General features: G+C 31.0%; 3 protein-coding genes across 3 annotated transcripts; 2 read left to right on the forward strand and 1 right to left on the reverse strand.

Moving 5' to 3' along the window:
* Positions 1 to 81: 81 nt before the first annotated feature.
* Positions 82 to 1,656, forward strand: SAPINGB_P000254 (uncharacterized protein; the record flags this gene model as incomplete). Its single annotated transcript, XM_031994978.1, has 1 exon — positions 82 to 1,656. The coding sequence occupies one exon, from the start codon at positions 82 to 84 to the stop codon at positions 1,654 to 1,656; it is 1,575 nt and encodes a 524-aa protein (XP_031850869.1).
* Positions 1,657 to 6,631: 4,975 nt separating this feature from the next.
* Positions 6,632 to 8,101, reverse strand: SAPINGB_P000255 (uncharacterized protein; the record flags this gene model as incomplete). Its single annotated transcript, XM_031994979.1, has 1 exon — positions 6,632 to 8,101. The coding sequence occupies one exon, from the start codon at positions 8,099 to 8,101 to the stop codon at positions 6,632 to 6,634; it is 1,470 nt and encodes a 489-aa protein (XP_031850870.1).
* Positions 8,102 to 14,875: 6,774 nt separating this feature from the next.
* SAPINGB_P000256 (uncharacterized protein) lies at positions 14,876 to 16,561 on the forward strand (the record flags this gene model as incomplete). The annotated part of the gene is made up of 5 exons (XM_031994980.1): positions 14,876 to 14,970; positions 15,074 to 15,812; positions 15,865 to 15,966; positions 16,037 to 16,328; positions 16,392 to 16,561. 5 exons carry the CDS (start codon positions 14,876 to 14,878, stop codon positions 16,559 to 16,561), a joined length of 1,398 nt encoding a protein of 465 aa, XP_031850871.1.
* Between the last annotated feature and the right edge of the window lie 96 nt (positions 16,562 to 16,657).

Here is a 16,657-nt window from a genome sequence, read left to right on the forward strand (position 1 = left end):
TTAAGGGCCAAAATCTTAAAATTTTTTTTGTCTTCCTACACATATAGACATTATATATTGCTTATCAATAACCACCAAAAAATGAGTGTTGAAGAAAAGTTATCCAAGAAGCACCAGCTTGAAGACGAAGAAGTCGACAAGAAGGAAAAGAAGAAATTGAAGAAGGAAAAGAAAGAAAAGAAGGATAAAAAAGATAAGAAGGAAAAGAAAGACAAGAAAGACAAGAAGGAAAAGAAGGAAAAGAAAGAAAAGGAAGATAAAGAATCGATACCAGAGACCAAACATGAAGAATCTACTGATACTACTGACGAACCTGCTATTGAGCAAGCTACTCAGGCTCAAGCTGACGAGTTTTTCAAGACAAACTCTATTTCTATCGAAGATCCTGACAAATCATCTCTTAAGCCATTCCTCGAATTCTCACACGTCCATCTTGATCCCAAACTGATTAAGGTTCTTTCCAAGTTCCCCCGCCCTACTCCCATTCAGTCTGCATCCTGGCCTTATCTGTTTTCGGGTCGTGATGTTGTCGGTGTTGCAGAGACCGGATCTGGCAAGACATTTGCCTTTGCCGTGCCTGCTCTCAGTCATTTGTTAAAAAACAACCCCAAGAAGAAGGGTGTTCGCGTTTTGGTTGTGTCACCCACACGCGAGCTTGCCATGCAGATTTACGACAGTGTTACCGAACTCACCAGTGCTGTCGGTCTTAAAGCCACTTGCGTTTATGGCGGTGTCCCCAAGGACCCGCAACGTAAGGCCGTTGCCCACTCCAACATTGTGGTTGCTACCCCAGGCCGTTTGAAAGATCTTCTCGAGGAGGGTTCTGCCGATATTACCAACGTTGATTTCCTTATTCTGGATGAAGCTGATCGCATGCTTGAAAAGGGATTCGAGGAAGACATTAAAACCATCATCAACGCTACACAATCAACTCCTGAAAAGAGACAAACTCTCATGTTCACAGCTACATGGCCCCCACAAGTCCGCGAGCTGGCTGCCGGATACATGAAGAAAAATACTGTCAAAGTCAACATTGGCGAAGCCGATGAACTTGCCGCCAACAAGCGTATCACTCAAATTGTCGAGGTCATTGACCCACAACGCAAAGAGCAGCGTCTTCTGCAGCTTCTCCGCGAATATCAATCTGGCCCTAAGAAGAACGACAAAATTCTTGTTTTTGCTCTTTACAAGAAGGAAGCTTCGCGTGTTGAACGTTTCCTGCAAAACAAAGGTTACAATGTCGCTGCCATCCACGGTGATCTCTCCCAGCAACAGCGAACACACGCTCTTGAAGAGTTCAAGTCCGGCCGCTCTAAGATTATGCTGGCAACTGATGTAGCTGCACGTGGCTTGGACATCCCTGCTGTCAAGGTTGTCATCAACTTGACTTTCCCACTTACTGCTGAAGATTATGTCCATCGCATTGGCCGTACTGGTCGTGCAGGTCAAACTGGCACTGCTGTCACTCTTTTTACCGAACACGAGAAGCATCTTTCTGGTGCCCTGATCAACGTTCTGAGAGGTGCTAACCAGCCTGTCCCCGATGAGCTTCTTAAGTTTGGTAGTCACACTAAGAAGAAGGAACACTCGGTATATGGCGCCTTTTACAAGGACATTGACCCGACCCAAAAGGCTAAAAAGATCAAGTTTGATTAGAGTTGTTAGAGTTGTATTATGTAATATTGAATAATCTGTTATTTTTTCTTCTTCTTGTACATTATAATGTACCTCATAATTATGATGTACTTGTATAAAAAAAAAAAGATCGAAATCCAAGATCTTTCTGGAAGGCAAAAAAGTTGGACATGTAGCAACATATATCAAAGACTTGTCATTTAAGCTGAGATGAGATGCAGATAAAAAAGTGTTTTCGTTTAGATATATTCTTCACTTTCACTCTTTGACATAATTATGATTATTATAATAATGTGGTATTTCCAACTTTTTGGAAAGGAAAAAAAAAGTCAAGTTTCCAATAATATTTAAAAAAATATAATTATAATGGAATATTAAAAACATCGCTAATATAATAGAATTTCCAAGCTGAAGATTGGTATCAATTTTATTCAAATAAATAGCGAGTACTTCTTTTTTTGTATTCCGGTATATCGCGATATTCACATTAGAAAAAAGAAACCTAGAAAAGCTCATATGTCCACTTTTTAAACGGAGTTTTCTAACTTCATTGCTAATTACCAATAGATAATTTAAAATAATAAATACCTGTGTATAATATTTTTCTTAAGACTTCACAAATGTCGAGATAATTATAAGAGATTATAAACTTTAGCGATTATATTCAGTTGTTTCCGGTTTTTGTCTCTTTTATGTGAAATGAAAAAATAAAAATGAAAAAATATTTATTTTTTTCTTAAGGCTTTGATAATAATTATTTTTGACAAAACACCGCAACGATCGTCAGCATTAAAGCTTTTTTTTTCTTTCTTTCTTTACAAATTTGAAAAATTACTTTTTCAGTTAGAAATTTTTTTTTCTTTCTACAACCATCCAAGTAACTTATTGGGGCGAATACAAAATTTTGTAAAATGCAATTATCACACTAGCTACCAATTAAGGCAAGTTATTTTCCTGCAGTATCTTATATGATATTAATTAACCTCAACATTGTGTAATATAATAGTCTCAAAGGCATTGATTGTATGGTTTTTAAAGATAAGATAGTAGTCAAGGACCCCTTTTTTTTTTACTTTCACGTATAATGGCTAAAAAGAAATAACTGTTGGCGTATTCAAATTCGCTAATGCACAACTTTTCCCTTCAATGCGGTTTAACCACTTCATCAGCCACTCAAAAGGCTTGGAGGAAGTTAAAGCTACAAGAGTAAACCCTGCACAAGATCCGATAATATCCAATCCAATCATATAGTATCACTGTTACTCTTGCTCTTCTTCAAAATAAAATTTGGTTAATTTGATCTCTTGTTAAAATTTTATTTTTCTATAACCGATTAGGGATCATACTAATAATATTTCTGCTAACTAAATTAAACTTGCATCCATAAAAAATTTTCGTTTTTGACGTGTCTTCATCTCTTCTCGAGATTATTTAAAGATTTTTTTTAAAATAATTTTTTTTTGCTACGTATTAGCTGTAGAATCCTGTTTTCCTCTGCATCAAAAAATCGTATTACTAGCAATTAGAATTTCATGTTCTTCTTCTTTGCTTCTAAATTTTGATGTGATCCCCCCCAAATAACACCGGAAATTAGGTTTCTGCAGAATCTTTATTTACTTCAAATCATTTTTAAGCAACATTGCTCTTATAAGTAATTATCTGAAAACTTTTAGTCATATTTTAGTATGCCTATGCTTAAATAGATCTAAGAGACTAAAATTTTAGATTTAAATGCTAACGCATATTCAAAAGAAAACGTCGAAGGGGAATTTTGAACAAATTTCTGCAAGTGTCAATATGCATTTCAACTACAAGCGCAAGACTTTATTGAATTTAACTATTCTTCTCTTAAAAGTAACAAAAAGTAACCTTTGTTCACAAAATTTTTTTTTTCTTTTTTTAACCTTAAATTGTTTTTTTTTCTAAAAAATAATATTTTGATAATTTCACCATGGCCATAATAGAACCTGCGGATTAACCGTTTTTTCCTCAGATGGAAGTTGTTCAAACGGTCGAAAAATAAACCTCACAGGGTTTTTAAACATTTCTTAAAATCAATTCAGCAGTGCAACTTTTTTTTTCTTTCATCCCCTATAACATTTATGTACCTTATGGTCGGAGTTATTTCTTTTTTTTAAGGAAGGAAAAGAGTTCTAAAACCGAATACTACAAAAAAGTTCAGAACAAAGGTATGCCATCGACTAACTGCGTTAAATTTAAACGAAATCTTTTCAATACAGCTTTAGAAACGCATAGAAACATACCCGGTTATGCAAAATCTTAGTGATTACACTAATTTTTTTAAACCTTGGACATCTATGGTTAGTGCTTCCTTCTTCACGCCTTGGTATAAAAAAGGGGATTTGCGGTTATAAAAACAATTCTAAAGCATTTCGAGTGGTATTTAGGTCTAAAAAAGAAAATACTGTAGATTAAGCCCTCAATTTTGAGTTAAATTAAGGCGCTACAAGCAAACCTCAATTTTTGTAACACTTACAATGGTAATTTACTTTTCAAAAATGAAGTTATAATTCCTTCGAACCAAATAAGAATTTTTGCAGATAATTTGATAGTAGGACCATTGAACTCAAAAAAAAAACTTTTAATTAGTTTTGAATAGAAAAAACTGGAAAAGTAAGACATACATAAACTGAAAAACTGAAAAAAAAAATTTTTTTTGACATCGCAAATTAGTTCTTTTCCTTAACCATTGCGCACATGATTTAAAATTGAGGTCTCTTGATGCTTCGATATTAATATTTTTCAAGATCAAATAATATGAATTTTGATATTAATCCAGAATTATTCATACGTATGAGTATACTCAATTGTTTTTTTTAATTATTTAAAGATATTTAAACCTAACCCTTCATTTAAATTCAAAGTTGAGCACCGGAAAAAAAAACTAATTGATCTAACTTAACAGTGGCTATTTTCAAAATTTAATATGAAATAATGGTATTTTTAATAAAACATTTGGTTATAAATTAGTCTTTATGGCTCTTTTACCAAACTTTTTTAATTTTAGAAAATTTAGATATCTCAAAAATTATTTTTCTTTAAAAATCTCTTTAAATTTCAAAGTAAAACTATCATATTAAACACTAATAGCTTATAATCTTTTAGTTTAGAATTATTTTAAATATTAGATAGTTTTTTATTTAAATAAAAGTAGAAAACAATAAATAGATCTTTAATTTATGTACTCTCTAAAGATTTCAAGTTTTTTTAAAGTATTTAACTAAAATTCATTAATGAAAGCTATATTATATTATATTACTTCCATTCTAAATATAACATGACGATAATAGGTGAAATAGCATCACTAGTTAATGGTTTGACAGGTTTTCAGCCTTACTGATAAAAGTATATAACTTATTGAAATGTGGTCAAAATCAAAGCTTAAAACAACTAAATGTGAAGTCATAAATTGAATTACATCTAAAATTAAATCTAAAATAAAAATAAAATAAAGATTGTCCTCAATTTTGATAGAATTGATTTCAATGAAATATTAAAAATTAGCAATTTATTAATTTAAAATTTAAATAAATAATTAACAATCATTTAGTTTTTAAATTAATCAAAAACTTCTCTCGATGGTTTTTTAAAAAAGTCAAAAAAAAAATACTTTGTCAGAAACAATATATTCACTATTAATAGTGAAATCAAATAACTTAGGTTAAATATAATTGTCTTAAATGAGCAAAAGACCTGGTTCTTAATTTGCTTTTTGAACTGTTACCGAATAATTTTTTTATTGGATTATCTTACTAATAATGAGTGGTGTGAACAATGTATTTGTGTCATGATCATGAAGGACATGTGCTTATTCTTTGTCGTAAACAAACAAAAACAGAATCCTAAGTGGCAACAGAAAGAGCCGCATCACAATGCTTGCAAGGCTGTAATCAATAGCCTGAAGAATTGAATGGAACCATAGTGATTGTTTCCTATATACTCAAAAAAAAAATTTTTTTTTTGCAGTTTTGATTGAATATACCTTCATTTTGGAAACAAGGCCAGACAACAGACTCAAAATTCTTTTTTTTTCTTCTTTCGATTATATCAGCATGTTTGCTGCATAATCTTATATTGATAAGAATTCAATACTGGAATGAAGAGCGGAGATCATTCGTTGCCTACCGGGCAAATTCTATGTTGTTCTTGGAAACTGGTTTTCGTGAAATTATCTTGTTACTTAACCTTCGTTCCTTCACTCCCCCCCCCTCCCTCCCCTCCCCTTTCCTTTTTTTTCACGATACTCTCCTAAGAAACCCACTATTATTAGGTCATGTTATTATTATAATTGGAGTGGACCAGTATTTCCATCAATAAATTTGGCACTAGTTCTATTAACAAGAACGTGATTATTGTACTAAATGCTTTACTGTTATGGCACAAAACGACGGGCACGCCATATACTAGTAAAGAACAAGTTAATGAGATAATCAAACCAGTTCTTTGGATAGGTCTGGTTTCAAGCAAGGGACCCATTTTTTTTTAATATCTGGGTTTGGTTTAAAAAATATTTCTTATAGATGTGAACATTACACTTTAAAAAAAAATAAATTAACAGCGCATCAATTGAATATACACAATCACGAAACATATTCTTTATTTATTAAATTAAATAAATAAACAAGGGCTTAGCTTAAAACTTTTTTCATTTAGATCAAATTTTTGTCTGGGAATGTGAAAGCATTAAAACTAGGGTTTGGTTTGACAAAATTTTAGATTAAAATTCCCCATTTTTCTTTTGTTGTGGTGAAGGGAAAATGACCTAATAGGGTATTGAATGTTATGCAAATGGTTGTACAAACGATATTAAACTAAGAGAAAAAAAAATTTTTTTTCTTTATATTTTTTGTATTAAAACTTTTTTAAAATAAATAATATCATTACAAAAATCATTAAAATTTGTTCATAAACAGTTCGTAAAAAATTAGGATAGTCTTCTATAGAGTTTCATAACAAAGGGTAATCTACATTAATTTCAATACCCTTGATATGAAATAACTGATGGCGCCAAATCTTTATCAGAATAAGTAGATAAAAATTCTCTATTTTTTTGCCGGCCTTGGCTATTAATTGAGTTTTTGTGACTTAGCTTGAATTCGCCAGGAACTGAAAAGTCACTCGAATCTGGTCGTCGTTGAAATCTTTTAAACTCAAAAGACTTTGAAAAATCAGAAAAGTAATAAGAAGAAACAGATGGTGTAGTATTTGTTGAATACGACGACTGATGCTGAGACAATGTATTCATAGACTCAAACGAACTGCAAGAAGAACGATCAAAGTTATCGTCTTCAAATATGGAAGATTTTCTCTCATGTTTGATATTTATGCTGGTATGAGAGTGTGCGTATGATTTTGAATTGTAAATGTAAACGTTTCCATTAAAAGACTTGTTTCTTTCAAACATAGTGCTTTGCTTTGAAGAAGATGTGTAATAGTCTGGATTGTAGTCCAAATTTAAAGATGCAAGAGAGACTGATGTGTTATTATCTTGTTTTGAAAGCGGTGCAGAGTCTAAGTCATTAAGGCTTTGGCCATCAGAGTATTCAAGGATTCTACTGGTGTTATACTTGAGTAGACGAGTGGATAAGGGTGAACTATTAGGATGCAAGTCGACCCAAATGGAAGGGCCCTTTATAATTAAGGCATGAAACACAGACTTATGTATACGCAGGGTACGACATAAAATCATGGACAGGTTAGAGAGTGACATTTTGTTAAACTTAGAGTTTTCCACTATTAGTCGTAAATGGTTTGTTATAAGATGAACCATAGCAAAGTTGTGAGGCGGTAAGTCCTGAAGAATTTCTTGTAAAATTTGTGTTGGAATGACGATAGGATTAAGGTCTTCTTCTTCGGGTGTGAATAAACTGTAGTTGGAAAGAGTTCCTTTAGAAAAAGTAAACTCTGTAGGGATTTCAGAAGGTGAATAGGCCAGAAAAGTGTGTCGGTTTGTAACTGGAAGAAGATCTTCAGGAAGCTCACGAAAAAAAGATTTGACCAGAGTGGTAACATCATGTATATCTGTATTTTTGGGAATACAGTAAGATGGCCCTTGAGTAACAAAAGCATTGCGAAGCTTCTGAACATTAGGAGTACTCCCACTCATTCTGTATAATCCTTCTTCATGTAAACCATAATTGTTGATGTATTCAATGCATCTAACAATAGTCAATGGCAAATGGCTTTCAAAGTCAAATGTGAATGTGCTAATGTTCCATGGCTCTACTTGATCAACTATAGAGTCAAGTTTATTAATTCTGGTGGCATCAACAAGAGGAATACCAAAAATATTGAATTTCCCGTTAACGGGAGTAGTTGAATATGAGTCCATATTTAAGCTAACATCTGTGGGATCGTACAATTGAAACTCGTTTTGAATGTTAGACTCTAAAATCGAGCGTCGCTTAAACGTTCGAAATAGTCGACCTCCTAAGCCGTCAATCATTTTGAAGATTTAGGTAGTAAAAGAGCAATTATAATAAGAGAAAAAAAAATTTGCTAATAGAAATATAGCCAACAAAGTTATGAGACAAATATTTAGAGACAAAAAAAAAAAAAACTTGGGGAAAAAAAAAGAAAAAGAAGAAAAAGAAGAAAAAAAAAAAAAAAAAGTTCCAAGGGGGAGAAATCCCGACGCCTTTATAAGAAAAATTCAGGGTAAACAGGGAAGCACTATTACGAGACGCTAGTAGGAAGTACTGCCACACTAAAATAAAGTTGGGCAGTAGCATAAATGTTGGTTATATGAGCTGAGATGGCTGCATGCAAGTGCATGTTTATGTACATGTGCGTGTACTTTTGTGTGTGTGTGTGTGTGTATGAGGCCAAAATCATAGCCAACATGTATTACTTTTTATTGTCTCTCCTCCAATTAAGCTTGTAAATTTATTTTCATTGAAAGTTGAATATTATATTATATATATTTTGTTCCCTCTTTTTTTTTTTTTTTTCATCTTCTTATCCCACGTGCCTTTTAAAATCCAATGTTGACTATGTTTTTTTTTTTTTTGAAAAAAAGTGGATACGCTAACTAATAGCAAAAATATTCATTAAGAATGCTGTCTAAGTTAAAATAAAATAAAGTCTAGAATCTCCAATATAAGCAGTTGAATTGTCCAACCAAAAAATGTATCATCAGTGTTGTTAAGCGACGCTTTAAAATTGAGTTGAGAGTCATTCTAGTCATCTCATTAAAAAAAAAGTGTCAGTTTGCTCATTTATACTTTAATGTTGTTTCATTAATTCATAATTTCCAGTGATTTCAGTATACCCGTCAGTTTCATTATGAGTCAAGCCAATTTATAATAGGTAGAAAGTCTAAGTAAAAAAAATATATATATATTTCCCAAAAAAACAAGCATGCTAAACAGTAACATCAATTGGTTCCAAAGGATTTAAAATACCTGAAAATGTAATAATTTAATAGTGGTATTATTATCACTGAGTTAAGCTCACTTAGAATAACGTTCAAATCATTATCATAATCATAATGAGATTGTTTGCATAGCCCAAATCCATTCCACTAATATTGTCATTACTATCCTTATTTCAATACTATGCTTAGCTCAAACTAACATTCATTCTCTTTTCTTTTAAAAATTTTAACATAATACTCAAAAATGTTGTAACAAACTAGCCTAAATACTAAATACTAACTACCCAACTAACTAACTGACTAACTGACTAACAAAAGAATCTTTGAATAACAATAAGCTACGTTTGCTTCTTAACAACAGCAAGTATCCACTATAAACTTAAGACCTTTCTTTTATATATTGTAGAATAGTGATTTTTTTATCAATTGTTAGTAAACTAAACTGAGAAAAGACATAAAAATTAAGGTTTAAGAGGTTATGTCGATATGTCGATAGGTCGATAGTAAAGGGTTCGGCATTTTTGTCAACTCCGACTTTTTTTTTCAATTTAACTTCAATTGTGACAAATTTTTTTTATGTAAAAATACAATAGACTATGATATCATATTTATTTTTATCAAATATTGTTTGAAATAGTTGTTTAATGCCATTTGGACATGGGTGCGTAATTTTAAAAAGCAGCCAATACCTACAACTGAGTGATTCATGCAAATATTATGACGTTAAAACGCAGAGATTTACAATGAATATTAGAAAGTATGTTATATCTTTGGTTGTTTTTTATAAAAAAAACAATTTCACTATAATCTTTTTAGCGATTCATAGTAGATAATGTTAACAATGTTCATGAATATCAGTTGCTTTCAAATTATTGAATATTTATGATTTAATAATACTCAGGTACATAATTGTTTTTTTTTTAACAATTAACTTTTCGGCCTGTTTAAAAGAAGTAGAAGAAAATCAATTTCATTCTTCTAGTAAATTTTGATGCTTTCAGAAAAAATTTGAAGATCTTCGTTTAGTGATTTTTAAATGAATGAGTTTTCAAAAGTCTGTTATTATTGTTGTTGTTGCATTTAAACAGGGTACACAGCCGATTTGTTTATTTCCGAAATTGAAATATATTTTTAGAAAAATAAACGTGGGCATAATGAAGAGTTCAATATACCTTTATGTTGAAAAGAAATTATCATAATCATCTGGTAAACGGAATTCTATATCTAAAACGGTATGAAGTTTTTTTTTATTAATAATGGACAGACTAATCTTGAAAAATCGGCACTATGTTAACCCCGCAGCTGGTATGCGGGCCACCAAGGGATAATATACTTGGATAACTCTTCAAGGATCTTAAATTTTGATTTAGTACTAAGGCTAATATTCATGTTCTTTATTGAACTTTACAGTATCAAAAAAAAGACAATACTGATTGATTATAGACTAAACGTTTTAAAATATTTATTTATATATCACTATTCGGAGATTTGAAAGAAACTTGTCCTTAATATCTTTAAAGCGCTAGTAGTGAATATGAAATCTTGATAATAATACAGAGAGAGGGAGGCTTTTTTATTTTTATTGTTATGATAACTTAAAATAAAGGTCGACAAAACTCAAATTAATGCTTTGTGATCAAACAATATAACGCTAAAGGCGTTTATATCTATTAATGCTATTATTCTTTCTCTCACCCTAATATTGCTTTTTGATGTACCATATATTTTTTTAATCAGTTTAATATCTTTTGTTTATTATGTCGAAAACACTGATGATTAACTAAATTTTCCGGAAAACCATTGAAATATCGTGGGCAGCTGAAACATTTAAAAAAAAAATAGGTATTCCTCTAGGTTTTTTTTTTTTTTCAAAAGTCGTGATGATCATGAGAGAAGCTAGTCAAATGTTTTAAAATTTTAAAAAATTATAAATATATAAAATATAGCTATCTTATATTAACCTATAGGTTATTTTCAAACTGAGGATTTTGCATGATCAATTTTTTTTTCTTTTATTCAAATAATTTATTATGCTTTTTTATTTTTATTTTTCTTTTGATGACATATAATTTTAACAGTTGTCTGTAAACAGTTTTTATCAGAACAGCAATCAATTTTATTTTCTATTTTTTTTATTTTAGATTTATAATATAACTAAATGAAAAATTTTAAGTATTCAAAGATTTGAAAGGTTAAAGTTAAGTTCTTGATGTTAGCCATAAGTTAGATCCAGTTGTTTTTTTAACAAACTTCGAAGTTTTTAAAATTCACCGCTTAAGATTAGTTTTGAATACATAAAAAAAAAGTCTTAAAGTGTCATAAAATGTCAACAGTAAACTATATATTCTATTTTAAAACAGGAACAAATATTACCGTCTCTTTTCATTGTTCAAAGATGAAAATGTTTGTGAAATTCATGCTGGCTTAACAATGCATTGTTTGCTATAGGTGAAACATGAGTTTATTTTTCATGAGTTTATTTTTCTATGAATTTAAGGTTTATTTAAATGCACTGGATTTTTGAGGAGCTTACTTAGCAATAATTACTACAGTGCAAAAAACCTGCAAATATATTGAGGCGGAAAGAAATTTGGTCTAACTTAAAAAAAATTTATATTGAAAATAATAAAAAATAATTCAAAATCAATTAAGCTATTCAATGATCATCGACATTAGTTTGATGAACATTGATAATTTACTGTAAATATACATTTAGGTGATGATATTAAAAGCCAGAGGAACACCTATGCTGCAGATATTTTTTTCTTTGAAAAAAAAAATTATTATTAGTTAATAGAACTATATATGAATATGTAGTAAAACAGATTCAACTTCTTAACTTGTTTTTGGTATAAGGTTAATAACAACAGGTGATAGATAATTGAGGATAATGATCATCTTCTTCCTCGTCCAAGCAATTTTTCATCCGGATGAAAATATTAAGCGCCCCCAATTTTTACATTAAAGATAAAATTGTTTAGTGGCATCCTAAGGATATTGTGCATAACATTAAAATGATATGGTCGACCTTAAATAAAAATGATTGAGGCAAATATGCAATCATTCTAGAAACGACTCGGAATGAAAACCTCTATTAGTTAGTTTTCTTTATAGATTTTTATACGTTATCTTTTTACCACCCCTATTTTCACTAATGGTTACTTATGGGCTTCCAATTTAACCGCGCAATATATTAATGATGGTTACTTTTTCAAATATATTATTGATAATTATTTATCTTATGAACGATAAGTTTTGGAAAAAAAAAAAAAAACAAAGAAAGAAAGAAAGAAAGAAAGAAAATAAAAAGCGTTTCCCTTTAGGACATTTGTTGGCTTTTGTGCTCAACCTCTATTTTCGTCACATTTAAAACTTTTTATATGCAGGATACTGAGAAATTGCAATTGGCGGCTAAAGAATTCAATAGGTTACTGTGAATCTCATCATCATCTAAAGTCTGAAATCCCTAATGGCAAAAATAAAAATATATGATGAAGTTACGGAAAAGTTTTCGTTAAAGAAAGGTATCTATCTAATGTTGGCTTGATTTTGACGAAATTTCTTTAGCCCTTTAGTTTTCCTCTCTTTTAAAAAAGAAAAATGAGGAAAATTTTTTTTTGGGTTAATTAATCAGTAAATAGTAATATTAAATCAAACTAAAAAAAAAAAAAAAAAAAAAAAAACTGAGGAGCACGATTTGACGAATGGGACTTAAAATCCACTTTTCAAAAAAGAAATTTGTCTTAACTAAACCTAAGACTAATTACAAAAAGGAATTTGGGTGAATTTTTTTCACAAGACTAAGCCTGTTTCCTTTTAAACTCTAGGAACCTAGCACGAATTGTACAAGAAACCAATATTAGTGATTGAAAAATTATAAAATAGTTTGAAATCAAACAGTATGACAATTTTTTTTTTTTTGTTAAATGAGCTATTAACAAATTTTTCTATAGAATATATCAATTAAAATTAATGCGGATCTTTTTCTAAAGTTGGAACTTCAATTAAAAATAAAACCATTTTGAATGTGGCAGGGGGGATTTATAAATTAGAGATGATCAGTGTATTATTTTTTTCTTTAAAGTGAATTCTATGCAATGAATAAAAACAAGAAAGTAGCATATTTAAGTCTGAGTTAACTTACTATTTTGTTTATTCGAAAAGTATGTTATTACGCTATTCTGCAAATTCGTTACTCAAGCTTACAGTATTTTTTTAAAATATTTCAAACTAGTCAATCAGCAGCTAGGGACGCAAAGGACCCACACAGTACCTTAAATGCATTCAAATATGTACCTTACGGTTAACTGTTAATGATATCAAAAGTAGTTACATCACCTACAGTATTGCCAAGGCAAATATAACAGTTACTTAGGGTCCTTGAGGCTAATGGGCTCGCGGTTATTATTGGACATACACCATCCCCATCTCATCGTCGTCCCTATTTTTTAAAAAAAAAAAAAAAAAAAAGTATGCAAATCCTACAGAGGCTTTTAAGTATGGTAGCTATGTACTCAAACGTGAAAACCAAAAAAATCAACCCTTATAGTTAAACAAACATCGACATCGACAATATATACTTGAAAGTCATATTTTCATATGAACCCCATGCTTACCATTAAATATGTAGAAATTAAAAACATAATCGGAACCTCATAGCCTTTTCTACCAACTGTGAAAAAAAAGGGGAACAGAATGAAGCCAAAAATTAGACAACATAAGCACAAGGAACACCTGAGTGTAAAATAGTCATTGAGATTAGGTGAGTGAATGAATGAAAGAAAGAAAGAAAGAAAGAAAGAAAGAAAGAAAGAAAGAAAGAAAGAAAGAAATAAAAAAAAAGGAGTATATTATATTAAGAGGTAGCTGATAAAAAAAAAGTCCCTTTTAAAATAAATTTTTTGAGTAATAAAAACAGCTATCATTGCAGATACTTTCACCAAGATTGAAATTAGTTTATTTAAATCTTGTTGCCCAAAAAATATAAAAATAAAAGGAAAACGTGGTTAAAAGAACGAAATTTAAGAATTTCAAAAAAAAAAAATGAAAATAGTTAAGCGAAAGACACGTTGATAGTATTTTGAAAAAAAAAAAAAATACATAATCATATAGTTGAAACTTTTTTGAAAAAATACATTTCTTTGGCAAAGCAACTGGAGAAAAAAATATTTTAGTCTATGTATATTATTTCTTAACATTATCAATTCTCTCCACTCAAGTAATAAAATAATATTAAATAAAAAAAATAAATGTATTCTCAAAATTATTTGAATAACTCGGTGGGGAAGTTGAAATTAAGTCTTTTTCTTGTTGATTGTAATCTAGCAAACATTTTATGGTCCAGCTTTGAAGAACAAGGGCCCTGAATTTTAGGTGTTGGTATTTACGTAACAAAAGAAAGTATCATTTGTTACATTAAATAAAAAAAAATAAAAAAAAGTTAGGGTTAGGTTTACATGATTATTAACTTTATTTTATTTTATTAGTCATCAGTTACTGTTTATTTTAGGACATTCGGCCGTGTAACTAGTACTTCTCTATCAGAAACCATACCAAAAAAAGTTCAAATCCTTGTCTCCAAGCTTACATTACCCCCTTTTTTTTTCTTTATATTGTTAGGCTTATCAACTTATCAGAAATAATAAGCATTAGAAGCCGGGATCTTTTGTTTAAAGGATAACCAAAGGGGGGTGGGAAATAACTTTGTTCTATTTTATATATAAAGCAGAAAAAATAAAACTAGGGGTAGTCTTACAAGTTTAACTTACATGGAGATTCTCCAGTGAATGATCCGCAATTAACCAAAAGCTCAATAATTATTGCAATATAGTTTTCTCATCACCAATGAGCACTATCCAGCAGCATTTGCATTCGAAAGTTCGACTTAATTCGCTTCTGGCTTTACTTTCTAATATTTCAAAAACTCCGACCGTATCAAAGTAAGCTTATTATTATTGGGTTCCCCTGTTTCTTATCTACAGCTGTGCTGACTTTTTTTCTCCCCCCTTTTCTTTTTTTTTTTTTTTTTTTTTTACACGACAGGGCTCAGAAAGCTTTTTTATTTACATATGCCTATGTTGCTGTGTCGCGAATTATAGGAGATGTCACTCGTGGAATTAATAAAAAAGAATCCACTCTTGAGATTTTGAACAGAATCAAATACTCATTGTTGCGGAGTCTCGAGTCCGATAAACTGCCTCAGTTGTTTGTTCGGCTTATTGTCTTTTACCCACTTTCGGAATATGTTATTACTCGTCTTTTTACCGCGGTAATGATACCTGCTCATAAACTTGGAAAGGCTTCCCGACTTGTGACGATTTTTACCTCGGGATTGGTGTCTTCCTATTATGCCCATCATCTCTACATCAAAGCAGTAATAAAAAGGAGTCCAACTTTATCTATTGCCAAATCCAGACTTGAAAATATTTCTTCAGAAGTCACTGCTCTTGTTCTATCTAGAGCACTGGATACCATTATAAGAAAAATACTAAAGAGTCATGCTAAAGTTTCACAGTCGACCTTAAGGTTTTACGATGCTGCTCAGTTTACACTTAGTTGTTTTGTCATTATGTTCAGCTGGTTCTTTGTGCCTTCGAAAATGCAACAGAAATATAGACAATGGATTACCAAGATGGCAAATATGGACGATGATTTAGTTGATGCTCTCAGATATATTAGAACAAAGGAACTCATTTATGGAGAAAATGGTGCGCATTCCTCTATGCTTGAAACAATCTCAGTCAAATATGGACTACCAAAGGAGTCTGGAAATACAGCCAAGGTATGAGTGGAAGTTTATTGGCATGTATGTTTAATGCTAACAACTTTGAAAGACAGTCCCAATCCCCTGCCGACTAGTGCATGCAAATTCGTTTGAGAGCTGTGAAAAGCATGCTCTTTGGAGATTTTATCGAGGAATGAAAACAGCGTCAATGGTAAGGAATATTATACTTTTTTGGTGTTTTGATTGTCACCGAAGCACACTAACTTTGATTACAATGCTAGGTTTATCTTCCCCTGAATATTTTTCTTTCCCTTCGTCAAAAGGAGAAATTACTACCCAAGATTCTGGGAATCATTAAACGGACTATTCGATCTTCTGCTTTTCTTGCCTCATTCATTGCACTTAATTGGTATTCGGTGTGTCTTGTTCGTACCCGTATTGGTCCTAAACTATTTCCTAATGCAACGGCTCAACAACTAGACGATACTTGGGGCCCGGCACTTGGTAGCTTTTTGTGCGGATTTAGTATTATGTTTGAAGAGGTTAAAAGACGTACTGAGCTGGCTCTATTTGGTAAGTACCCCGTCAATTATTTGACTTGAAATCTTTCTTTGTTTTTTTAACTCGTGAAAATAGTCTTTGCAAAAGCTACAAGCATTTTGCTCCCAACTGATTTGGGTTCTAACAAAATGAAATTGGATTCGGCCTTGTTTTCAATTAGCTTGGCAACACTTATTACATTTGCAAAGTCCGACCCTTCAGCTGTTAGCGGGTTTTTTGGTTACTTTTTACAGGGCATGTACTAAAAAATTACATGCGCATGTAATGCAAGCTTTATTATTAGATGTGATATTATGTAGACTTGCAAGTAAGCAAACTATAAACTTTTTAAAAGAAATACA

Source organism: Magnusiomyces paraingens (genome assembly GCF_902498895.1).
Source record: "Magnusiomyces paraingens strain CBS 517.90 genome assembly, contig: contig1, whole genome shotgun sequence".
In the NCBI taxonomy this organism is placed as follows: domain Eukaryota; kingdom Fungi; phylum Ascomycota; class Dipodascomycetes; order Dipodascales; family Dipodascaceae; genus Magnusiomyces; species Magnusiomyces paraingens.